The sequence below is a fragment of the Artibeus jamaicensis genome, unplaced genomic scaffold (genome assembly GCF_021234435.1).
Source record: "Artibeus jamaicensis isolate MK-2021 breed Jamaican fruit bat unplaced genomic scaffold, CSHL_Jam_final contig_1539, whole genome shotgun sequence".
Taxonomy (NCBI): Eukaryota; Metazoa; Chordata; class Mammalia; order Chiroptera; family Phyllostomidae; genus Artibeus; species Artibeus jamaicensis.
In genome coordinates this window covers 1,439,069-1,465,214 of record NW_026521299.1, presented here as the reverse complement: position 1 = coordinate 1,465,214, position 26,146 = coordinate 1,439,069, and the positions used below count along the sequence as shown (strand labels likewise).

The 26,146-nt window shown below is 47.0% G+C and overlaps 1 protein-coding gene across 12 annotated transcripts in view; it reads right to left on the bottom strand.

Moving 5' to 3' along the window:
* ANKS1A (ankyrin repeat and sterile alpha motif domain containing 1A) overlaps positions 1-26,146 on the bottom strand; it is a 187,332-nt gene that overhangs the window by 52,425 nt on the left and 108,761 nt on the right. For all 12 annotated transcript variants that reach the window (XM_053669099.1, XM_053669070.1, XM_053669076.1 and 9 more), the window contains one exon: positions 16,786-17,375. In XM_053669099.1, the coding sequence (XP_053525074.1) occupies positions 16,786-17,375 (590 nt within the window). The remainder of the gene's footprint in view (positions 1-16,785; positions 17,376-26,146) is intronic.

The window sequence follows — 26,146 nt, the reverse complement described above, 5'->3', positions numbered from 1 at the left end:
GCAATGCCTGAAGTGCCAACTTAGTGCCGGGGGTGACCTCCCTGAACTGGGCACTGGTCCCAGCGCTGTTTACCAGGCCGACCCCTCCAATCTAACAGGGGCCTTACCTCACCTCTGACCTCAGAGCACTTGGTTCTTTTTCTCCAGCAGTGCTTATTTTGTGACAATACTTTTATTATTTGTTTGTACTTGTTTAATACCTGTCTCTTTCTTTAAACTGTAAGTCCCTCAAAAGCTGGATGTTTGTTTTGTTTACTATTTCACTTCTGTATGCCCAGCACCCAGAACCACCTGGTACGCAGTACCAGAGTTCTCAAAATATGTATTCAATGAACAAATAAGCAAGCTTTAAAGAAGGGTGGAATTTTAATCAAAAGAAATGGAGAAAGTCCTTCCAACAGGGAAAGGCTATAAACCAAAGTGTAGACAAAAAGTGGGTAAAGAAATGGACTGAAACCAGAAAAACATTGCAAGATGAGAGAGAAAGCCAGGTATAGAAGCTGGAGCACAGATTCATTTTCTGAAAAACCACGAACTCCAGGCTGTGGAATTTGGACTTTGTACTGCAGCCAGAGGGCACCAGGAAGGTTTTTAGTCAGGGGAGGTACACACAGTATTTAGGAATGTGATGGGGGAACTGCAAGTACAACGGACCAGAGGAGAAGGAAGCCCAGATGCAAGCAGAATTCTGAGGGGTGACTGTGGCGGTGGTACCAGGAAGGGGACAGATTCTGGAAAGAGACGTTGGTGACTGACATGGGGTGGAGAAGAGGAAGAGTTAGAGTCAAGGGCAAGTGAGGGCTTGAGACACCCTTGTATATGGCCTGGCTCAAGCTCATTTATACAACACGGTTTTCTCAGTTCTCATTAATCCTACTGATTTTGAATGAAAAACTGGTAAAGAATCATCTTCACCTGAAATTGAGGTCATGGTGAGTCCTACAGCTGCCAATCAAGGCCTGAGAAAGTCTCAGGGACCCGGCAGAAGACGACTATGCTGTCAGGCACAGTCACTGGTCTGTGATGGGGAGCAGGGAAGGCCTACATTGATTTTTGCCAAAAAGTGCCAAGGGGAGAGGCTGAAACATGTCTCCCAGGCAGCAAGCACGGGCGGAAGCTTCACAAGGCCACGACCAGCTCTAACCGGCTTCACAGCCTTCGTATGGCCTCCTGAAGCGGGGGCGGGGGGTGACTCTGGAGGGGTCCTTGATTTGGGCTCCCTGGCAAATCGATCCCCTTGATTTTTCAGGAGAGTAGGAGGCACATCGAACTCCTTGATGAAGCATTACCAGGTGCCATGTCACAGGTAGAACCTCACCACAATGTACAATGTGGTCTGTAACAATATCATACATCTTCAAGAGAGCAGCTAGTACAGAGGCAGTTTGAGAACAAGTCAACTGAGGTTGGGAGAAGGAACTGCAGTGCCTGGCAAGGGCACAGGAAGATTTCAGGATGTGAGGGCGTGAGTGCATTTCAAATATCTGAACAACTGGGAAGCAGGGCACGGTGCGCGACCCAGAACTGATGAGGTGGAAATCACAGAGTGCAGTTGGAAACGTGAAAGCAGATTCTATGAGCTCACACAAGTAGGAGTGAACAGTGGAGATGGTCACCTGGAGCTTCTAAGAAAAAGCTGGGAGATCACTCTGAGGGAACATGGAAGTAACTGCTCTTAAGGCAGCTGGATAACGCGGCAACTCAGGTTTCTTCCAATTTCTTGATTTGTGAATTTGCTGTACATCATCCCATCATTCTGGAAGTCATAGAAGAAAACCTAGTAGTCCTCCATCTGGGACAGCAGTAAAGGGGTAAAAATGCTTGGAGCCTTAATAATGAAAAGGAAAATCCAGGCTTTCTCTCAGGAGTTCCCTTTCCCAAGTTCCTTTCCTTCATATACGCAGACACAACTTTTTCAGGAGTTGGGGGGGAAAGCTGTAGTAATTTGGGTTCAAACAAGAGGAACTAAAAAGTAACTGCCAATTAACACCAAAACAAAAATTCAGCTCACCTATACTCCAAATACAACCTCACTAAGACTTAGACGATGTAGCTCCAACCGGCTCCCCTCATTTATCCACTCCAACATGTTAAGCAAGTCATTTCAGCTCTCCAAATTTTAGTGTCTTCACCTAGAAAATGGAGTCAAAATAGTGTGCTGGATCAAACAGTTGCTGAAATTCAGCAGAATGTTTGCTCTTGGCAACAATTCTTTCAGTTTGACCCCAAACACAAAGGCAACAAAAGCAAAAATAAACACACAAGACTACGTCAAATTATGAAGCTTCTGCACATCAAAGGATACCATGGAAAAACAAAAGCAGCCTACGGAACGAAGAAGATGTCCATCAGCCACCTATCTGGTTAAGGGACTAATATCCCAACTACACGAAGAACTCATACACCTCAATAGCAAAAAAAAAAAAACCCCAAACCCCAAAAAACCAATTAATGTAAAATGGGTAAACAATCTATGTAGACATTTTCCCAAAGAAGATATACAAATGGCCAATAGGTACATGAAAATGTGATCAATATCACTGACCATCAGGGAAATAAAAATCAAAACCACAATGAGATATCACCCACATCTGTTAGAATGGCCACTGTCAAAAAGACAAGAGGTAAGTGTTTGCGAGAACGTGGAGAACAGGAAGCCCTTGTGCACTGTTGGTGGGAACGGGTGCAACCACTGTGGAAGGCAGTGTGAAATTCCCTTGAAAAATAAAAACAGAACTACCACACAATCCAGCTGTTCCACTTATGGGTACACCCAAAGGAAATAAATTAGTATCTCAAAGAGATATATGCATTTCCATGTTCAAAGCAACATTATGTACAATAGCCAAAGTATGGAAATAACAAGTGTCCATCGACAAATAAATAAAGAAAATGCAATACATACAAAATGGATTACTATTCAGCATTTAAAAAGAAGTAAATTTTGTCATTTGTGACAAAATGTGATTATATGTAGAACCTAAAAAAAAAAGTTGAACTCAGAACCACGAGGTTTGGGAGAAGGGGGAAATAGGGAGACTTTGGTAAAAGGGTACAAACTTTCAGTTTTATGGTAAAGTCTGAAGATTTAATATATAACATGATAACACTATTATGTAAGTGAAACTTGCTGAGAGAGTAGAACTTACATGTTCTCACACACAAAAAAGGCACTATGTGAAGGAATGAATGTGTTAACTAACTTGATGGGGGAACTCTTTCACAATGAAATGTGTGCCAATGATGTGTTTGGTGTATATACAACTCAGTGTGACTGGAAAAAAGTCAACAAGTGACTTAATACTCCTTATATAAAACTACAATCCACAAGAAACAAATATCTAAACCTGAAAAATAAAACCATAAAAGTACTAAAAGAAAAAAAACAAAAAATTTTTAGAGTAGGGAAGGTCTTTTTAACCAGAGCACAAAATCCAGAACTCTTTAATGAAAAGATAGATAGGCTCAATTATATAAAAATTTTTAAATTGCTGCATGTTAACAAAAGTTGTATGTCAATTTTACCCCAATTAAAAAAAACTAACAAACAGCCCTGGCTGGTGTAGCTCAGTGGATTGAGCGCGGGCAGCGAACCAAAGGGTCGCCAGTTCAATTCCAGTCAGGGCACATGCCTGGGTTGCAGGCCAGGTCCCCAGTGGGGGACACATGAGAGGCAACCACACATTGATGTTTCTCTAACTCTCTCCCTCCCTTTCCCTGTCTAAAAATAAATAAAGTCTTAAAAACAAACAAACAAATACCATAAACAAAGCCAAAAGACAACTGATATCACAGATAAAGGGCTAATTTCTTCAAACATAAAGAGCTTCTATGAATACAAAGAAAGAAACTGATTCAACAATAAAAAAAGAAAGAAAAAGGAAGGGAACGAGCATAAAACAATGTTTTTTAAATGTAAGAAAAAGATGCCAACCTCACTCATAATAAAAGATACCACTTTAAAACTATACCAAATTAATCACCAATTTGTTAAACGAAAAAAATTAAAAAGCTAAGAACCTTTAAAACAGCTGTTTGCCTACTAGAAATTTTTCAGTAATTTTGAATAAGCATATGCCTTGCAGCATTACTTTTAATCAGTAAAAACTTGGCAACATCTAGATTAATCATCTAGGGGAAAATTTTCAAATAAATAATAGTATATTCATACTATGGAATACTATTAAGTGTTAAAGTAAATACTTCATGTAGTTAATCAAAATGATGGTCAAAAAATATTAAATGAAAAAAGCAAAATTCAGAGCATTATGTATAATATGACACTATTTGTCTTAAATAGAAAAAGAAAAACACTCGACATGTCTAATATGATTTTAAAAGCACAGACTACTTCTCGAAGGATACTCAAAAAACCAGAGAGAGGACTAGGTGTCAAAGGGACACAGAGAAAGAGACTTAAAAAAAATTTATAGGACTTCTGGTCAAGAAGGCAACATGGGTAAACACACAACCACATCAAAATTAAACTAAAATACAGACCAACCATCACTCAGAAATGCAAGAAATCGAGGTGAATGGAAGTCTGACAACTACAGAATTAAAGAAACCACATCCATTGCGAATGGTAGGAGGGGCAGAGACATGGAATGAGCTGGTCCTACATCCATGTATGGTAGATAAAAATTTGAGAGGGGTGTCTCAGGAGCGCGGAGTTCCAGCCCCACACTAGGCCCCTCTATCCAGGGTTCCAGTGCCAGGAAGATTAAGTCCCCGAAACTTCTGGCTGTAAAATCCAGTGGGTTTGACTCAGTGGGAAAAAACCCTGTGGAGTCCCTCCTTAGAGAATCCACACACAGACTCACCTACTTGAAGTCACTTCCTTTGAACTCCAGCACTGGGGCAGCCACTTGAAAAGGCACCAGCGGCACACAGGGAGGAAGTGAAGTGTCTCGCATCAAGGTGAGAGCTGGGGGACAGCTTTCTCTCAGAAAGGTTGGCAGAGGCCACTGTCCCTTTTCTGAACCCTCCTCCCACAGAGCCACAGAGCTGGCAGGCTTGTGCCACATCTGAGACTCCTTCAACCTGGTTAACAATGTTTACCCCACCTTGTAGATCCCCAGAGATTCAGTCCCACCCATGCTGCTTTCCCGTATGAATGGCTGGTCTTGGTTCATTCTTCACAACTTCCTAAATCCTCTTAGCCAACTAGGAGTAGCCAACCTAGATTCACTGCTTGGCTTCTCCTGAGAATCTAGGCCAGCACAAGTAGCAGCCATCTTAGATTGCTTTATATCTCAGGTGGCCGGGGGCAAAACACAGGAGGGGCTGAGCTTGGCCTGCACCACCCAGGAAACCCCAGAGCCTGTGCACCCAGTGGGTAGCAACAAGTCGCACTGGAGCACCACCACCCTGCCTGTGCACAGCTGATCCTCCATGTAGCATGGAGGGTGGTGGTCAGTGGTCACAGCCAGTCCTGGCAGCTGACTGGCCTGGGTAAATCCCTTCCATTGACCTGCCAACAGCAATCATGGCTCAGCTACAAGAGAAGGGTGTACTCAGCCTACCTGAAGGACGTACCTCAAATACCCAGCTTGGGTGAAAGGGGAGACCGTCCCACTGGACCCTACAGGACACCTACTAAATTAGGCCACACTACTAAGACAGGGACTCATAGCAACTCTACCTAATATATAGAAACAAATACAGCAAGGCTGACAAAATGAGGAGACAAAGAAACATGGCCCAAATGAAAGAACAGATCAAACTCCAAAAAAGAACTAAATGAAATGGAGATAAGCAATCTATCAGATACAGTGTTCAAGACATTGGTTATTAGGATGCTCAAGCAACTTAGTGAGGACCTCAACGGCATAAAAAAGATCCAGTCAGTCAGAAACAAAGAATATACTAATTGAAATAAAGAACAATTTACAGGGAAACAGCACTTAGAGTGGATAAAGCTGAGAATCAAAACAATGATGTGGAACATAAGGAAGCAAAAAAACACCAATCATAACAACAGGAAGAAAAAAAGAATCCAAAAAAATGAGGATAGTGTAAGAAGCCTCTGGGACAACTTTAATTGTTTTACCACTTGCATCACAGGGATGCGAGAAAAAGAAGAGAAGGGCAAGAAACTGGAAATCTATTTGAAAAAATAATGAAAAAAAACTTCCCTAATTTGGTGAAGGAAATAAGACATACAAGCCCAGGAAGCACAGAGTCCCAAACAAGATAGATACAAAGAGGCCCACTCCAAAAGACATCACAATTAAAATGCCAAAGGTTAAAGATAAAGACGGAATTTTAAAAGCAGCAAGAGAAATGCAGTTAGTTACCTATAGGGGACATCTCGTAAGATTGTCAGCTGATTTCTCAAAAGAAACTTTGAAGGCTAGAAGGGATTGGCAAGAAACATTCAAAGTAATGAAAATGGGGACCTACAGCTGAGAACTGTCTACCCAGCAAAGCTATCACTTAGAATTGAAGGGCAGATAAAGAGTTTCTTAGACAAGAAAACTAAAGTTCATCATCCCCAAAGCATTATTATATGAAATGTTAAAAAGGACTTAAATTTAAGAGTAAGATCAAAACTATAAACAATGAAATGGCAATAAATACACACCTATCAACAACTGAATCTAAAAAACAAACTAAGCAAACAAGAACAGAGACAGAATCATGGATAAAGACAGTGTTTTGACAGTTGCCAGAAGGAAGAGGAGTATGGGGGAAGGGTGAAGAGGTGAGGGGATTAAGAAGTATAAATAGGTAGTTACAGAATAGCCATGAGATGTAAAGTACAGTATAGGGGATGGAGTAGCTGAAGAACCTACACGTGACCCATGGGCGTGGGACAATGGTGTGGGCACTGCCTGAAGAAATGGTGGGTGGAGGAGGGTAAAGGTGGAAAAAATTGGGACTACTGTAATAGCATAATTAATAAAATATAGTTTAAAGATTTTATATTTTTTGGTGTCCTTTAAATTTCAGCCACATTCAGGTATTATAACTTCAAAAAAAATCCCCAGGGCATAAAAGTTCCATTTGCAGTTAGAAATGAAAGTTGTTCAAGACTAATATTCCCTTCAAGAACACAGCTGAATACTTTGGGACTTGGTAATTCCTGCCCTTTGAGGGGCCTCCTCCTCCACCACTCCCCAAGTTCCATGGCGTTCTCTTCTGCCCTATGGGCCGGCACAGAGGGTTTGGCCAACCCCTGAAGATAAACTTCTCTAGGATCATTCACCATCTGGGTGTCAGTGTGGGAATCTAGCCCAGTGGCAAACCCAAGAATGCACATACACTGCGTAATAATATAAGGTACTCCCACAGTTTTTTGGGGGGGGGATGTTCTGCTCAAGATAACTCCAAATATTTACATAAACCACATTACTTCAGCTGAGTTTATGATGGCTTCCTGGTTGTTTAAATCAGGATAGGCAGGAACAGACTGTAGACACACTGTTATCTGCAGAACCCCAGTGGTGGGTTCAGGCAGTTTCCCACCTGTGCAGACAAATAAACAGGCTGCCCTGAGTTACAGACAGGTGGGCCTGCGGCACCAGAGATGGGCCATTAGGGCTGGTGTGCAAGGCAGAGCCTGGGATGCCTGGGAAGACCCCTCGGCACCTCCCCCTGCCCAGCATCTTCAGGCCCCAAGCATTCTTCTTTCCCACTGGCTATTTACATGGTAGTATCAAAAAGAAACATCGATGGGGGGAAAAGCAGGACAAAGGAATGTAAAGGAAGCCTAGGCAGGGCCCTGAGAATGGAGATCATGGAGCTGAGACCAGAGATCACATCTTTGACGGTGCTGGCACAACACTGGAGTCCCGAGAAGAGCTCTGTGTCATTGCTGAGGGCCACAGATTCCCTAGGAAGCCCAAGTGAGGTCCAGATGAATTGCTTTCCTAGTCTTATATATTAAGAAGCCAGCCTGTTCCTCACTAGATGGCCAGGTAATTACTGGCCACTGTGACCACACAGCACATCTCTAAACAAATAAGCTTCTCTGGGTCCTAGTCATTTCAAGGAGGACAAGCCACAGAGACGTGGTTGCGCATGTATAAGGAAGCCGGCTTGTTTTGCTCTACTTCCCAGGGCCCCGTGAGCCAGAGATGATGAGGCCTAAAGCAGCCAGATCTGTGGAAGCATGGACCAGAGGCATCACACACAGGGCACCTTGATGCACCTTCACTGACCAGGCAACCAGACACGGCTGACTGAGCTATGCCCCCACTCCCAGCTGGACACCCAGATATAAAGTTATTTGCCATCTGAACTAACACACACCCCTGCTGTCTCACACACGTGTGTGTGTGTGTGCACAAAGACACTCTTCATACCTGGTGTCTAAGGAGCTCCCTTTACACTGACCTCCCTTAAATCCACCCAGGGTCAGAGGATGTCTGAGACTCTGACCAACATCTCACTCTTTAATTGGTTGCAATTACCTGTTTGGAACCTGTGGGCTTGGACCTAAGGGGTGCACTGCAGATTAATCAGGCCATCAGCCCTGAAGGTGTGTTCCTGGTGCTGACACCGAGACCCGCCTGCCCAGACTCCCTGGATGGCTAGCTAGCTGTCTTCCTCTCTCAGTGTCCCTGTTTTCTAGATTCCTGGCCATCCTCCAGTCTAAATAATTTTGAATTCCTCTCCCCTTGCCTTATCATCCTGTTTTTTAGATTTTGTTTCTGCTTTAAATATGTGATGCACCCATGGAAATGTATTTTCTGAGACAATGACTTTAAACCCAACCCTCCAACAGAACACAATTAATGATCCATTCCTGGGATGATGACAAGGACAAGGATCAACTCTGAGAAATTCTTAGAGATTCAGGTTTCAATCCAAGGACATGGACACTGATGTGAGGACAGGCAGAGGGCAGGGTGCAGGTGGGCAGGTGGCTACAGAATGGGACAGTTGTAATGCCATAAACAATAAAATATAATAACAATAATAATAATGATAAAGAATTAAGTAAAGAAAGAGGACTGAGGTTTTACTAGTACTGCCAGATAATAAAATTGTAAAACAAAAATAAAAATGTGCTAATGAAAAAAAAAAAAACCAGAAAAGAAAGTCAGGTTTCACTCTAGTTCAGTTGCTTAAATATATGTATGTTATATAAGTGTGTGTATCACGTATGTACATATGAGTGTATGTGTGTTTAAAAGGTCACCCAAACAGCTTAGTAAAAAAAATCAAGAGAGAAAAAACAATGTGAAAAAAGAAGCTGGTAACAATAAAAGAAGAGAAAGGAATTTAAAAGTAGCAATCAAGTAACAACATATATTTGTAAGACAATGTAGTATAGAACTGAATTTTAAATTTCTCTCACAGGAGAAAATAATTAATTGCAAAGGCAGACAGCAGCTCAGCAGGGCGCGGGGGAGGGGGGGGAGCCCTGCCCCCAAGCTGCCCTGGCTCCCCACCAACCGCAGCCCCTACTTCCCACCACACCTCCTTTTCTCAGCTCTATTTTTCTCGTTAGCACTTATCACCAGGGAGCACACTCTGAATTTTACTTATTGTCCTGTTATTTCTCTTCCCCTCTACCCTTCTAGAATATGTCACTTCCATGAGGCAGAGGATTCCACCTGTTTTGTTCACTGCCTTTCCCGGGGTTTAGAACAGTGCCTGGGACATAGCAGGTGTTGGAACGAGTTAACTGAATGAATGAATGGCTGTATAAAAACATGCTTTAATTTGATATTGTTGCTGATTACATGAAAATTCCTCTACTTGTTTCTTAAAAACAACTGCTTAGAATAATAGAAGATAAAGTACTATTCCCCTAAATTATATACAGTCATTCAGTCTGTATATTACTGATGCTGTTACTAGAAAAAAAGAGGAGATACAAAATTAGAACCAAAGTATATAAAGAATGTTCCAGAAAATGTTTCTGTGATTCCCAGACTCTGTATGCACCGGAATAAAGATCAAATTCTTCTCACATATTCACCCACAGCCACTGTCATCCAAGCTTTTGGTCTGGTTTAAAAAGAAAGTAATTAAACAAAAAAGGAGAAAAGAGCAATTCTCATCTTGGTAGCAATTTCGCAAACACTACACACAAGTCCCTCCACGACGCTTGATGGCGCCTGCCTTGATGCGGCCGAGTGGAACCAGTCTGTTTATGAAGGGACAGTGAGGGTGGCAGCATGCCAGGGAGGAGGCCAGGGGTGCCACCAGAGGTAAGATGTTCTGTAGAATATACAACAGGTGAAATGTTAAAAAGAAAATAAAAGAAAAAAATCCTCTGGTGGAGAAAGGAAATGCTATTAAGAAAGCCTCTCCTTGACGCTGCCAGTGAAAATAAGCATGCAGAAGAAAAATCAGTGAGGAAAGGAAGAACAGAGTGAAAAGGCAGAAAACAGCACAGATGAAAAGGGGAGAGCAAGCAAATAGGAAAAAAAGGTGCAGGATGACAGGAAAAGCAGCAAAGAGGAAATCCGGAGAAGTGAGTGGAGAAAAGCATGAAAATAAGCGAAAAAGAATAGGTGCTGGGCTCCCCAGCTGCTGTGGTGAGAAGTGCGGGGGGGAGGGGGAGGTTGGGGGGCGCAGCAGCGGGGCAGCCTTCCAGGCCAGGTCCCAGCCTCCCGCCCTCTTCCAGCAACTGCCCAGTTAGAGGCACGATGTCATGGAGAGATCATCCGGAGCCTGTCGGTGGGGGTGGGCGGGGAGGCATGCGGTTCTCTTCATTACTAGACCGCTGCGAGCCAGGACTAACTCGGGCTTATTCCTAAGAGCATGCTGCCTCTCCTGTGAGTGTCAAGGCCATGGGAATGCACCTACAGATGGGGTGGGCAAACGCGGGTCTACAGTGGTCCATGTGGGAAAAGGCGTGCAGGTTATGATTATTACAGGAGCTTTATTAACACTGTGCTTTGGGAACTCATAACACTAACCCTACTTTTGCCCACCCCCGTACATATTTTTATCCAGGCTAACAAAAATCACCTGGAGTTATCACACAGAAAGGCCAGGGGTGTTCATTCAGGACTGCCTATAAACTAAGTGAGATTCTTAAAAAAAAACATATATATATAATGTATATATACAATATATATAAAAAGACCTAAATCTTAACAGACCACTAGAACCAAGGGAAACGGAGAGGTTCTAAGAGGAAAGCTGTGATTCCAGTGTACGCATGGAAGCAACTAAAAGAGACACTCCAGCCTCTGATTTGTCCCCAGAAGCAGGAGTGTCACATTCTTATCTAGAGTGAGACAGCTTCGGTCAGCAAGAAGGACGACACAGCATGCTTATTTACATCATGAAAAACAGCAGCTATTGCAGAAGAGGGTGTGGGCAGTTAGGCACTGGGAATGCAAATGCCCCAATCTTGTCACTAAGTCATTCTTGCACACCCAACCCTGAAGGGTTGAAATCAGCCAAAGCCTCTGTGGAGTTGAACCAATCGGCTTTTCTCCTGATGACATCATGCCTCCAACTGGACTGCTTGCTGGAAAGGGCGTGGGGACCTGCCTGGAAGGGTACCCTCCCTGCCACTGCTGCCTCACTTCTCAAGGAGGGATTCAAGAGGCTGGGGTCCCCATGGCCACTATTTCAGACAAAACTGGAACAGTCCCCAAATCCCTGACCAGAAATGATTCTCAGCTTGTACAAATGCATATGAAGCTTGTCTTCACTCATTTCCCATGTTTAATATTTATGACAGTTTATTACAAAACACAGACTTGTCGCTTCAGTGTTTAGCAAGTTCTAGAGGACTCCAACGTTCATGCGCAGTAGACGAGCGGCTGCGTGGCTTTCTCTTTCAGAGGCCTCACTCCCGTCCGCAGGCAGGTGTGCGACAGCCCTACCCCCACAGACTGTGCACATTCAAACCGCCATCTGACCAGATGTCATTTCTGTTCTTCTCCTGACATTTCTTCATTTCTGACATTTACTGCTGCTGTGTGTGTGCCCGTGGGTGCGCCAGACAGCGCAGGGACAGAGGGTGAAACTCCTCCCGGAGACTGGGACCCAGTAGCACACAACTGAAATGCTGACCGCACGGCCAACTGGGTAGAAAGCAGAACAGGGTTCTTGCTATAATCGGGAGTGGAAAAGGCTTCAAGTTAAATGATGGATTTCTCTTGCCTCCCAGCACACTAAATATCTACCCTTTCTGGTTCAACTGCAAATGAAGATTAATTCACAATTCACACACAAGAGCTGTCTCTCCTGCTCCAGCACGCAGCCACTGGCTTGCCGAGATTTGACAGGAATAGTGCTAAAAACGCCTGCATCACTCAGGGTCTCTGCAGAAAAATGACGGCACAAACGGGGCTACTACAGGAGCTGAAAACGGGACTACTGACACAGGTCTGGGTAGAGCACAGGAACAGCAGCAGGGGTGGAAGCCAGTCACAGCCAGGAGCCCCAGGCGGGTTACCAGGACCCAGAGAGGACAGCTACTGGGAGAAGGTCCCTCACAGGAGTGGTGGTCTTCAGTAGGAGAACAGTCAAGCCACGAGTTCCTTGGCCCACTGAGTCATAGGTGTTGGCTCCTGAGACATCCAGGTAGGTAGGGAGGGGAGGGAATGTACCCGAAGGGCTGATGGAAAATGCCCTACGCAGTACGGGACAGGTGGAGACCAAGCAACAACAAACTGACCAATGACACAACCACAGAACAGAACGCCTCGCCTTTTAGAGTCCGGACCTGAATCCAGACCTCACTGACTGCCAGGGCAGCATATCCAATAAGCAGCTGTCAGGTAAGGAAAGCCAATGATAAGTCTGTAAATACACTAAGACCTCAAGTTTGGATACACATCAAATGATAACAGATGTTAACACGTGTAGAGAGATGCAGGTGATTTTCCCACTGTATCTATACATGTCTCAAGTTCTACGAACAGCTTCTCAGTTACGCTGTCAGGATCGTTAAGACAACAAAGAGTGCCTCTGACCTGACTGAAGAACACGGAAAACAGCCATGGAAGCTTGAGGTTAGAGCTCCTCTTATGCTGAGCGCTTTTAAAAACAATCCCTATCACTTCTTTGTTATCAAAAATGGAACAGAAAATAGGGAGAACGCCAGTGCCGCTGACGGACACTATGGGAGGCCCGCCCTAACGGGGCCAACGCTCAGACGTCGTCGTGTCAGGGCAGCTGCCAGGGGCCGCACTAAAGACACGGAGCCGTCTGTCTGCCGAAGGTGACTCCTCACCTATCAGCTGCGCCCGGTCCCAAACAACCGACCCATCAGGGGGCCATGGCTGGCCGTCACAGCAGTGCCCCCTTGTCCATACAAAACGTGTCAAATGAACAATTTCAGAAATAAACATTTTGTAAGTTTAAAATGGCACACTGTTCTGAGTAGCGAGATAAAAATTTCATGCCATCCTGCTCGGCCGGATGATGGAGGATGTGAGGACTCCTCCCTCCTTCCATCAACCCCACACTGGGCACAGCGCCGCCCCGTGGGCATTCAGCAACCACCCCGGTGACTGGATTGACATTCCTGGTGTCACAGTCCCTGTATTCGGTCACCCTTCTTTTACTTCATCGAGGCCCCAAAGTGCAACAGCAGTGGAGCTGGCGGTTCAGCGCGCCGAGGGGAAGCTGTCAAGTGCGTCCTCTACGTGAAAAGACACTATCTCACATAACTTTCATTATAATATATTGTTACAGTAGTTCTGTTCTACTATTAGTCACTGTTGCTAATCTCTTATTGTGCCTAATTTATCAATTAAACTTTATCACAGGTATGCATGTATAGGAAAAAACAGTGTGCGTATGTATATGTATACACACATACATAATACATACATATATATACATATATATAGGGGTCATCAGTATCGGTTTCAGGCACCAGCGGGGCCTTGGAACATACCCCTCATGGATAAATAGGGGACTACTGTATGTAGAATACACTGAAAAACAAACATCAGAGACTTATAACCTCTCTTCTCTTCTGAGGGAGTTAGGCAGAACAGCTCATTAATTTCTCAAAGAACGATGGGGGGCGCCTGCCCTGCTTTCGAAGGCTCTTCCAGGTCTGGAGTAGGGTGGACTCACGCAGGGGTTCATGAGTTGAGGGGCTTGAACTCTGCTGCTCCCCAGTCACCCTCCCACCCCTGGACGACCGCTATAAGCTCTGCCTTCTTTAAGGTCTGCAGGCCCAGTAACGACTCACCACCCGCACAGTGCTTTTTACACACTAGTTCCTGTGCTAGGCTCTTGTCTAATTGGTGCAAACAACTCTGCAACTCAGACTCGCCTACCCCCATTTCACACACCAGGGTGAAACACGGATGCTTCCCCAGGCCATCCAGGCATCAAGGCGGAGTTGGTGGAGCTCAAGGCTGGATCTGCTGACTCTGGGCCGAGCCCTCCGTACTGCCCTGTACCTCCTCCTACGAGTGGCCTGGCCAACGCCCAACTTGTCCTGTCCTAGGATCACAGCTGCATGGGCCCCAGAGCCTTTTCCTCTGCCTCCCAGGTCCAGCCCTAGGAGCAGCCTTCCCCTCTTCCAGGGATCTAATGATGAATGACAAAGAAAAAAAAGCCACTAAGCACAAGACACACAATAGCCTTCAGGCAGGGTCGGGGGCGGGGTGGGGAGCAGCTGCGCACTGTGCGCTCTTCTAGGAAAGCCTGCACAAGGCCTGGGTGCAAAGCCAACCACTGGGGAGACACAGCCACAAAAACCAAGATAATATGACTCAAAAACAACGTTGGAGGGTTAGGGGTCACTACATAAGCAAAGCTCAATCTTCCCAATTCTTTCCACGAAGACCTCAGTTGCCTCTAGCTTTTTTCAAATTTAAAATGTGTTTCTAGGCCGCACTACAGGCTGGCCCAGGACACCCTGAACAGTCCCTGGGTTCACTCTACCCATCTGCAATCTCTACCTGCAAAGGGAACATCAGCCCATGAACGTCCTCTCATTAAGATGCCAGGAGACAACTGGTCTATTAGTCCAAACAGCCAACTGCAACGAAGCTGAGCTGTGGCCCAGGGTCTCCATGCTTCTTCTGTAGGAGGAAAGGGTAGAGCCCATAAGCCTGCCTGGTGATGCTGCCCTTACAGAGCAGGAAAGTCCTGTGAGGACTCAGGTGGCCCTGCTGACCTCCTGGGGAGAGGCACGCGCAACCGACAGGTCAAAGAGAAGAGGTAGTTAACTCATTAGACTGGTGATGCTGTCTTCTAGCCCATGTGAGGGACTCTGAGATAGTGCCTTGATACTGAATCAAATACTAATTTCTCAGCCTTAAATTCAAGACCCTTGCATAATCTGGTCCCAGTTTTACTTTCTACTCTTATTTCTTATTGTCCCCATAGAAACTCTGCACTCTACAGAAACGCAGGGACTCCCGCATCCCCAGGCCCACACCTTTGCTCGTGCTGCCCTCTCTGCCGGCAACATCCTTTCTCCATCCCACTGGCTTCAATCTGGCTTTAACCAAAACACTGGTGCTTTAATTCCACGTCAAATCCCACTCCTCTGTGATGTTCCCTGAAACCCTTTCCTCCTTCTCACACCCCCTGTCCACCCACCCCACCCTCACGATGTCCTCCTCCCTTCACCAGGCCTGTTGTTTCAGAGCACACTGCACTCATCTTCCTCCCAGACTGCCTCACTCTGTACTTGGCTGTGGGTGAGCAAAACTCTGTTTGAGAAACAAAGGTAGAGTGCACATGCCTAACAAACACAGACCCTGACGTATTTATTCCCCAGCGGCCTGGAACTCTGTCCCTGGGCCTGCTTTCCCTCAGCGGCCGCAGCCGGCACAGGCTCAGCACACACTGTTCCACGGAGGGTGGGCACCTCCTGACACACAGCCCTGAGCCCCTCTTATCTGGAGATGCTGCAGGAACTGGAACTGCCCCCGCCCTGTTCCCACAGGGGAATGGGATTAGCTTTGGTTTACATAACTTTGCAGCTGCAACCAGAACGGAGCCAGGACAGGCATTTGGTCTACAAACGCACGAGTCAGCTGTACCGCTCCCCTCCTCCTGAGAGCTAAATTTTTCTCTCGAAAATGTTCCTGGGAGACAGACCCAGTCCACTCCAAGGCAGCTTTCTCCTAGCTAGAAGCCTGCAAGGATAGCACTTCAACATTCCCCGAGTGTTTACCAATCTTTGAGAAACATTCTTCTGCCCATAAGACATGGCACAGGCCACTGAGAAATAGTCAGGTACATATTTCAATTATCCTGTAACAATGGTTATGAAACAAAACTGGGCCCCAGACTCTGAATGTTTTCTCCTCACTAATCTCTCTGTTTCTGAACCACCTCGCCCCCTACCTCACCGACCTGGAAATGTGGGGTGGGTAAGAGGCTTCTGCTGGGAGAAGCACGGAGTCTTCCAGGGGACACGGTAAGACTAACCACAGAGGTGTGGGGAAGAGAAAAGCCCTCTGGGATCCCCTTTCAGCAGCTTCTCCCAAAGCCCCCGCCCCCAGCTAACCCTGGATCTCCCCTCTTCCTCCTGAAGACGCACTGGAAGGACTCTAGCTCTTCTTAACCACCTTCAGAGTGAGCATGACTCCCTCAGTGGGGCTGACAGGATCCGAATCATTTCTAAGCTTCATGCCCCTCCGTCCTGCTGTGCTGACCCTCTAGTTCAACCATAAATGGATCTGCCCTGTGCGATCCTGGCAGACCCTGCCCTGGCTACCTGGGCCTTGCCTCCTGCACGGCCCTCAGAACCACACTGGTCATAGTGTGAAGGAACCAGGGGCAACCCTGGCCCACAGCCTGCTCCTGGGAGTCCCACACAGGAGTCCCACTAGCTCAGCGGTGGGCTGTGGCTAGCTCACTCTCTGTGACGTCACACGGCCTTACCTCATCCCACTCTGAGGCAAAAGAGGGCGACTTCTCGAGCCTCTTCTTCCCGATGCTGCAGTTGGACAAAGACTCACTCCGACTCCCCATCGCGGCGTCCTCCGTGGGTGAGCAGGTCAGGAGATCGGAGTCGGACTTGGACAAGCTGCGGCTGAGTTTGAGTTCAGCTTTGGGTTTGCTGGCGGGAGGGACTCGGCTTCTGGCCCCGCTCCGGTCTCCCTCTTCCTCGGCACCACCAGGATGTGGAGATGCCGTGTGAGTCAAAGTTTCGGGGTGCGATTGGCTGTTGGCAGTGGGCAGGCTTGCTGGGTAGCCCACTCTCTTACTCTGGTCCAGGACGCTGGGTGGGGAGCCTCCAGGAACGTGCACACCCGGCTCCTCCAGCTGCATGCTGGTCTCGTGGCAGGTGCCCTGCGTGGGGGATCCTTCTGGATGGCTCTGGCCAGTGGCAGAGAGCAGCTGGAAAGGGTCCTGCCCCACCTCACACACCGGGGAGGAGCCGTGGAGGAGACCCGAGAACTGCTCTGGGACCTGCCCGTCTGGCCCCTCCGCAGAGTCCTGGCTCTGGCTGCGGCCGCTCTGCCTGTAGTCTTGAAGTGGACGGAGAGAGAGAAATAACAAATTAAAGTGGCAAAAATCAACAAAGTTCCAATGTAGCAAGCATACAGCAGAGCAGAGGAATTCAAAAACAGAGGGGGGGAGAGAGAGGATGGGCTGGGGAGAGGGCAGAGGGAGAGGAGAGAGAGGAAGGAAGAAAACAGTTTCGTATTGTTCTTAATGTTCAATTTGTACCCAAAGTCAGAGCATTTATGAAATTCCAAACACTGGCCTGATTAATGCTATCTGGCAGCCTTCCCTGTTGTTGGAGTTCTGTTAACATTAACGACCAGACCTTGCTATATAAGGCGAGAAGTACTAACTATGTTCTACAGAAAGGACACAGTGAGGAGAGTGAGCGGACACGGAGCACAAGTGAGAGGGAAAGGGTGTGCGCCAGCGAGCAAGTGTGAGCAAGGGAGACTCGCTGCTGGAACATCTGATACGCTTCCATAAAGGCCGAAGTGTTATTTAGAGCCGCCCGCCCGCCCGTCCACCCGCCCTCCCTCTGGCAGGCAGCAACAGAGGGAAAAAGGAGGTCATGAGCCACAACCTGCGACTTCTGGAATTCCTTAACTGAAAGCGCAAAACAAAGCGGCAGAGAAATGACCGCTTCCTTCCTCGGGGGCTGTTAGAGCTCCACGCCTCATCCTTCCTTCCGCAGGGAGCATAAACTTTTCTTTTTTCTGAAAATGTGCACATCTCACTCCTTCCAAAGGCTCCCAGCTGCTCCTATTTGTTTAAGTTTAACCTTAGTTGATCCACTGAAAACAAAATGGTCTAATCTGTCAGTGCCAACAGACATTTGCAGTTCCCCCAAGGCCCCTCACATCCCAGAAATCCGACACTACTAGCCCAGGAGGCCGACTGCTACTGTGCCCTCCCCCAGGATATCAAATACCTCCGCCCTGAAGCAGCATAAATAATTGAGCAAATCAGAGTCCAACATGGGTCTTACACGGGGACACTTGAGGGGCTCGCCCTGCAGGAACTGGGACCCATTAAGAAGAGATTCTAACCCCCATCAGCAGAACAGAAAACAGCCTGGCACCCAGGACTAGTTCACATTCCGAAGCTAATATTTGACTTTTTTCTCTGTAAGTGGAATCTATGGTATACATACCAAATGATTTCATAGCCTGCCCAAAGCCCCCAAGAACTGTTCATGAGATCAGAGAATCTTAGACCTGAAAGGGTCAAGTTCAACTATTATTGCAGATGAAAAACAGAGGGCCCTCAGGCCTTTGGTGGTTTCTGCGAGGTGACGGGGAGAAGCCTTTAACTGAGGCATCCAAACACCTGGTTCTCCGGGCCTTGCTGCTCCCGACCTGTGTGGCCTCGCAGTGAGCTCTTCCTGCTGGGCCTCAGTATCTATGACAAGTGGGTCTGGGGAGAGGGGAGTGTAGGAGACTAAATGGTAATGGAAAAAAATACACTGAAGATTAAGTAAAAAGCAATAAAATAAGTGGGTTGGACTACATGGTCCTTCAAAGTCCCTTTTATGTCCTGATAGCGGTGAGAATCCGAGTTGCCCCATGCTGTGATCTCCCCTGGCGGGAGGCCTGCAGCCCCAGCACCTTTCTTGAACAGGGAAGTCAGATGAGGAGGGGCGTACTTCATCAACTCTATGCACTAACACACAGTCTCCACTGCCCATGCGCCACCCTGGTGTCCCACAACGCTGGCTCTTCCAAGACAGCCGTTAAGGATGGGTCCCCACCACCAGCTCTCATGATGAGCCCACCACCCTGAGGTCTGAGCAGACACATGGTTCCATTCACACCATCCTCTCAAGAAGAACAGTTCAGTCTCCGCAGTCCATTCGGATTTGGCAAGTGCACCTTGGCTGCAGGGGCTCAGCCAGTAACCGCGCCTTCTGGCTCTGACCGCACCTCCACAGGAGCCCAGCAGTGGGGGTCTCAGCCTCTCCTCCTCCTCCACTTCACTGCTGCAGGACTGTTGCAGCCCCACGCACAAGCCTACCCCCACAGGTCAGGCCCAGAGCACAAATGAGCACCAAACAACCTGAATAACTTCTCAGGGAGAAGAAATGCTGTGTGCACAGATCCCACCCAGCTTTACTCCGCTCCAGGAAACCGCGACATCAGTGTGTGAACACACATGGCCACCAGCAGCGTGAACACAGCTGCTCTATGCTGCTGCTTGGTGGGGCCACAGGGAGGATGACACATGACCATCTAATGGGGGGCTCAGGCCTACAGCACCTCCTAGAAGAGGCTGCTGGGACGGCCAACCAAGCTGCAAAATCTGCCACCTCTAGGGCTGTATTCCAATGGCCAGCTTCCTGCGTACGGATCCTGGCTGAAGGGGTGATGTCCCTCTGGCTGCATCTGAATGCAAAAAGAGGACTTTGGTAACAGGAGCACAGGCTTCCATTTCTTTGCATCAGCTTCTAGCTTCTTATTTAACAGTTTGGGGGGTGGTGTGGAGGAGGGTGAGCCCAACAACAAAAGAAAACAACGGCCCAGTCCAGAAGTGGGAGCCAGCCGGCTCACGCTGCCTGGGTGGACCTCAGGCCCCGGCCGCTGAGCAGGCTCTGCCGCCGCCGTGGGAGCTGACAATGGAGGCCCTGTTTAACAGCCGCCATTCAGGCGAGCCTTCAATGAAGAAAGAGGGGCTGATGCCAAGTCCTCAGTACCAGGCTGATGCTGGGGGAGGAAGTGGGCAGAAAAAAGAAATGGAAACTTAGAGGAGAAGGGAATATGTGAGGAGGAAGAATTTCTGAGGTTCATAATCCCATGGGAGAAACCACACCCCATCAGCAGAAGTGTAGGCCATCACGGAGGGGGTTCCTGCACTTACTCCGCTTACCCAGGCAACTCCCTAGGAAAGACACCTCGCTGTGTGAGAGCCTGATCTAAGTGAGAACCTCAGGACCGAATGTTAAGACGGTGTTCTCTGCCCTGTAAAAACTATGTCCAAGCTTAAGCTAGACTGCCTGGCAAATCAACGGGTGGGAATAGATCCATCCACTCAATGGTCCCTTCCTTCTGTAAAGTCAGGATGAAAGTAGGTCTCTGAGGGACAAGGTGCTGCTGATCAAGAGCCAAATCTCAGCAACTCCCTGTGCCCAGTATTTTCATGTAGGATTTGGAAATGTCAGTAGTACTTCTTTCATAGGATTGTTGTGAGAATTAGATTATACGTGTGAAGCATTTAGAATCGTGCCTGGCACGTGCCAGCTCTCAACAGATGTTAACAATTAGTATTCTCCACACAAGATCCATCACAGCGTATTTGGCTCACAGATGAGACAACTTCTCTGTCCCTCACAAGGATCATCAAGGCAATGTGCCTGACAAATACAAACACCCACTGACTTCACTATCCTCACAGCTCTGGACAGCCGGAGGGGGCAGAGGGAGCACAGTGGGAAGGCTGGGGGCAGAAACTGAGACAGGCCCCAGAGCGGCTGCTCCACCACCTGTCCCATCCATAAGCACGTGCAAAATGCCTGCCTTCAGGGGCACCCCAGCGACATAAAGATGAAGACACCACATCTGCCCAATGGACTTATGCACTACTGGGAGAGACTAGCATATACAGAAGTGACTAAAATTCAAGGCAAAAATTCATAGATGCTTGAAGCAAAGTGTAAGCCAAATGCAAAGCAAGCAGGAAGGAAAGTGTGATTATGTTGAACCAGGAGGCTTCTCAGAAGAGGTAGCTTTTGAGCTGTGCACTGAAGGACAAGGCAGGCCTTGGCAGGCTTAAAGGGAAGTGGAAATACATTAGAATTTCCACTCATGCAGAGACACGAGCCTCGTGTGAGGTCTCGTGGGCTTGAGGATTCGCAGAAGAGAACCCTCAGGCCAGAGGCCTTCCTTCTGACTGGGACTCACTATGTGCCTACCTTTGGAATTACAAGGCTTCCAACGCCCCTCCCACACTGCCCTCGGCACTCCTCCCCTGGCCATCCATCAAGGCCAGCTGCTCTACTGAATAGGACACATCAGCATGCTAATTCCAGTCCTTTCCACTTTCGACCTTAATCCATTCTGGGTGTTTTCCTTTTCCTCTGTGAGCTGCTCAAGCAAGGGGTCTTCTGTGCTGCATTTTAATTACTACAATGATCCATGGGGACCTCAAGAGCTTTTGAATAATAAAATTTTAGTGCTCACATTTTTAGTCATTCCTGCCCATTTAAATTAGGTCTGAAAGGCAACTCATGTGAGAACTCACTAAGTCCAATCAATGCTCAGACTCAGAGGAGAAAGGGGGGGGAGGGGACTCCAATTCCCAGGCTGCTCTGCTTTCTTTGTTCCATTAGGATCCAACCTTGATCACCTCCTCACTGGGATGAGCGTCAGAAACCACGTGAACTTCTAAGTACACGGCTGCTTTCAGAGGGCCCTCTGCTTCCCCAGGAGGAAGGTTCTGACTGAGGTACGCAGACAGTGGCGGGACACTGTGATCTGAGAAGACAAATACACTGAGAGTCCATTCTGGTCCGTGGCACCCAGAGGAACAGAATGAGGCCCAAGTCGTGGTCCCAGTCCTGTAACTTTTCCTCTCTGCATCTTTTTCAAACAATGACTGGCTGGCCTGCGTTCTCTAAGGCCTGAGATTTAGCATGGTTTGAACCCGTGACTAGATGACCCAAGGTTTCCTTCCAGGTCTGTGATGTTAAGACTGTGAATAGCAGCAGGGCTCTGGGTGAAATGATTTAATCTTGTGACTAAAAAGGCTTCGGATCCAGCCAGATGAGGGCCTAAAACTCAGCCCTAACACCTAACTCCTTCCTCATCTACTAAACAGGGATAAAAATAGCCCCTACCCAGGACTGTCTGGACATATTCAATGACCTAATCAGTATAAATGAACTCCGCACGTGGCTGGCCTGTAAGAAGCATTTGGAAAATGGAAGCTGTCGTCATTATCATCATTTCTCATGTGCACCTATTTTCAACTGCTCTTCATGCTGCCAGCACTGCACAGAGGCTGGCTTCCTCTAGGAGGCCCTGTAAACCAGGCAGAATACAACTCGGGTGCCAGGGTAGGTTCAAGTAGTCTTGCCAGTCTGGCTCAGGGCGACGGTAACAACAGCCATGGACAACATTTGGGGTGGGGAGGCATCTCCGCCCACTGCCGCACCAACGGGGACAGCCAGATTTGGCACTCACGGACTCGGTGCTGATTACTTTACTTCTCCACCATTTCCTTAACCACCTCTTAAACGTGCGCTCTGCCCACTGCTGGATCTCTGGCCCCTCGGACTTCCCCATGTGATATTCCAGCTCTGCCTGGATCAGTTTGTGACCAGCCCTGACATCTGTGCCTAATATAATAGCACACTCGCCATCTCTGCTTCCCTTTGATCTTCTGCCAGTTCCAACAGTGGGGTATTCACCACCATTTGCTTTCTCTTCTCCAGTTGCTGGAATGTTGAGCCCTGCTGAATACTCAAGAAACAACTGACTGAGTCCTCAGCCAATTTATTTAACTCAGCTGCTTCCAATGGCTGCAATGTATTAGGTGCTTGGTCTGTGCCAGACACTGTGCTTAAGTATTAACAGTTTCTTTTTTAATAATCGAAGCAACCATGAGGTAAGAATTTATATTCCTATTTTACACATAGAAAACGAGGCTTAAAGAGATTAAATGACTTCCTCAAGGTCACTAGCCAGTGAGTGGCAGAGCTAGAATCCAAAAGCAAGTCTGACTAACAGACCCAGCCAGCCTTTCATTCATCCTTTCGTTCATCTCTTGAGAACTGTGCTATCACCATAAAACGAACTCATCTCTTCCACTCTTTTCACACTGTCATCTTCCCCATGGCACCTATACATACTTTTGGAAGATAATCAGATGAATTTCCAGAGAAGACTTGGATTAGACAGACTTACTTAACTACTCTCAACACTAGGTTAAAATGTGGGGATAATTTCATCTCTTCCTATCTGCCTCACGGAAGTATGCCCTGTCTAAGATTTACTAATGGCCCCTGATTGCTTAACCCTTTTTCTCATCTTCATTCTTCCAGCTCTTTCTGCATCATTTGGCACTGGTAGTACCACTTGTCCCCAATAGCCACTTTTCCCTCCTTCCTTGGTTATGGGGTTTTTTGGATTGGCTCACAGACACCTAGAATAAAGACTACGTTTCCCAACTTCACTGTAGCTAGGTATAGCCACGTGACCAAGTTCTGGCTGATGGGTTACAAGTGAAAGCGGTATGTGCAACTGTCTTCAACCAAGTGCCTTCTTCTCCCCTTTCTTCCTCCCTATACTCATGAACTGGTAGAGGGAAACTGGGTCCTTGTCCATCATGAACTAGCCCTGGACTCCTTACTTCTGGACTTCTATCTTGTTTAAACCTGTTATTTTGGGATTTCTATCACATTCAGCCTTGGCTTCTAAGATACTGCATTATCCTGGTTATCATTTACGTTAACCATCATCTCAGCTCGGATAATTCACAAATCTGTTTCTAATCTTTACATCTCTCTTGAACATCATACCCATATTTCTAAGTGTTTGCAGGGTACCTTTACCTGGATGTTCTCCTGGTACCTGAAACACCTCAAACCTATATTCAAAACTGAACTCAACATCTTTCCTTAAACACGTCTGTCCTCCTACCCCATTTCTGTTAGGTGCACAGTATCGGCCCAGTTAACTAGGCTCACAACCTCAGGGTCATCCTCGATACCCTCTCCTCCTAAGTCCTCCACATTTCATTGTAAGGTCCTCCTCAATACGTCTGTCACCACCTCCTACTGCCCCCTACTTTGGGCTCTAATTTCCTTCAGAGGTTCCCTGAAGACTCGGCCTCAGGATATTCCTGTCTCCAGTTAGTCTCTCCTAACTGCCGTCTAGGATTCCACAATCACATTCTTAAAGCACGGCTGCCCTGTCACCTCATGCAAAAAGCATCAACAACACGGCGCTGTCTCTGGAATGAACACCTGAGAGCCAACACTCTGTGACCCGTTCTTTGTTCCAGCCAAACCGATTCTTACTGTTTCCCAAACGTGTGCTCCATCTCTCCCATCATCTTACTGCTCCTTGTATCACTCCGCTGCCCGGGACGCCCTCTCCTCCCTCCTACCTTCTGTCCATCAACTAGAAGTCTTGATTCTGGAGTTCAGCTCAAATGGAACTTCTTTCATAAAGCCATCCCCAATCTCTTACACTGACATAATTTACCCCTCTTTTGAACTCTGAAATTACTTCTATAACACTTGAGGTGAATTTAACATATTCTGCTCTTTATGATTATCTTACATATGTCTCATGTATACATATATAAATAAATGACTGTAGATAAAGGGCACTATTCCAACTGAGAAATGTAAACTGAGAGAGCAAGACAGTTACACAGTGGGGCTTCTGGCAGGAGCTCCTCTAATGCAAGGAGGTGAGAGAAGAGGAAGCTGCTAAAAATAAGGCATAATTATTAAACTGTATCCTTTATATTTTTTGCCTTTTGGCAAAGCATCCAAACTTGGTCCTTGGAATCTACAAGGAAAAGATGGCCCAGACTCTTCAGACACCAAGAGCACACTGAACACATGTGTCCACTCAGTCTTCCCAAAGCCTCACCACACTGCTCGTACCAAGGATGGGACTGCAGATGGAAGCGCACTTGAGAATCCCAAGCTGGCAAAGGGAAAAGCCAAGGCTCGTACTACAGAAGTCCCTAAGGCTCAGGAACTGGGAGCACTCTGGATGTGGGAGCAGAAGGAGAGGAGAAGCTAAAATAATATTTTCCTCCCCCCACCCCCCAAGAGGACTATGGCCTTCATCCTCATGCATGAACTTCACACAGACCTAAATGCACAACTCTCAGGAATACTGACTTACTGCATCTAAAAAACCCCTCAGGAGCGTGGCCATATGCCAGTGAGCTCACATGTATGGCTGTCTTCAGATAATCATTCATCACTGTCCTGGATTAGTGGACCTGAGTGGCTGCTGGCGGGTGCTGTAGAAAACCGCCACAGAGAACAATGACTTTCAGAGCTCTTGGCCACTTTCCCATCTGCTACCAAACCTGGAAAGTTGCCCACTGTTTCTCTGAGCCATGGTATGACCAGAATGTCCAGCTGGCAAACAGCTGAACAGTAGGGAAATAATGATGAGGCTCCACAAAACGGGAAACACTGTCCTCAGTCATGCCACACACAGTGCCTTTAGAAGACTTTCCCCACATTCAAAATAATTTAAATAACAGAAATACCTCGTTGGATAAAACTATCATAAAACCACCTGGGCCTAGTGCCTTTTTGTGGGGGGACAGGTTTTCTACTTCATGGATCCTGACGAAGTGTTCCACTCCCGTCACATCGACAGACACAACTGGCATTTCTGGGTGAGAAACCCTCACTGTGCAGGACTGTCCTGCACAGTGTAAGATGCTTCACATTCCTGGTCACCGGGAACTAAATGCCAGTAGGAACCCTGCCTCAACCACTCACTATGGTGGACTAATGACTCTCCCAGAAATGCATCCCAGAGGGATGGTAACAACATTATCTAACCACACATAATCCCCTTATTATTTGTTTGTTTGTTTGTTTGTTTGAAAAAAGTGCTTTAAAAATTTGCTGTACAATCCTGGCTGGTGTAGCTCAATTGGTTGGGCATTGCCCCATAAATGAAGAGGCTGCAGGTTAAATTCCCGGTCAGGGCACATGCCTGCGTTGCAGGCCTGGACCTTGGTCAGGACACAGGCTGATCAATGTTTCTCTCCTCCCTCCTTTCCCCCTCTCTAAAAAAAAAATACTGTGCAGTTTTTAACT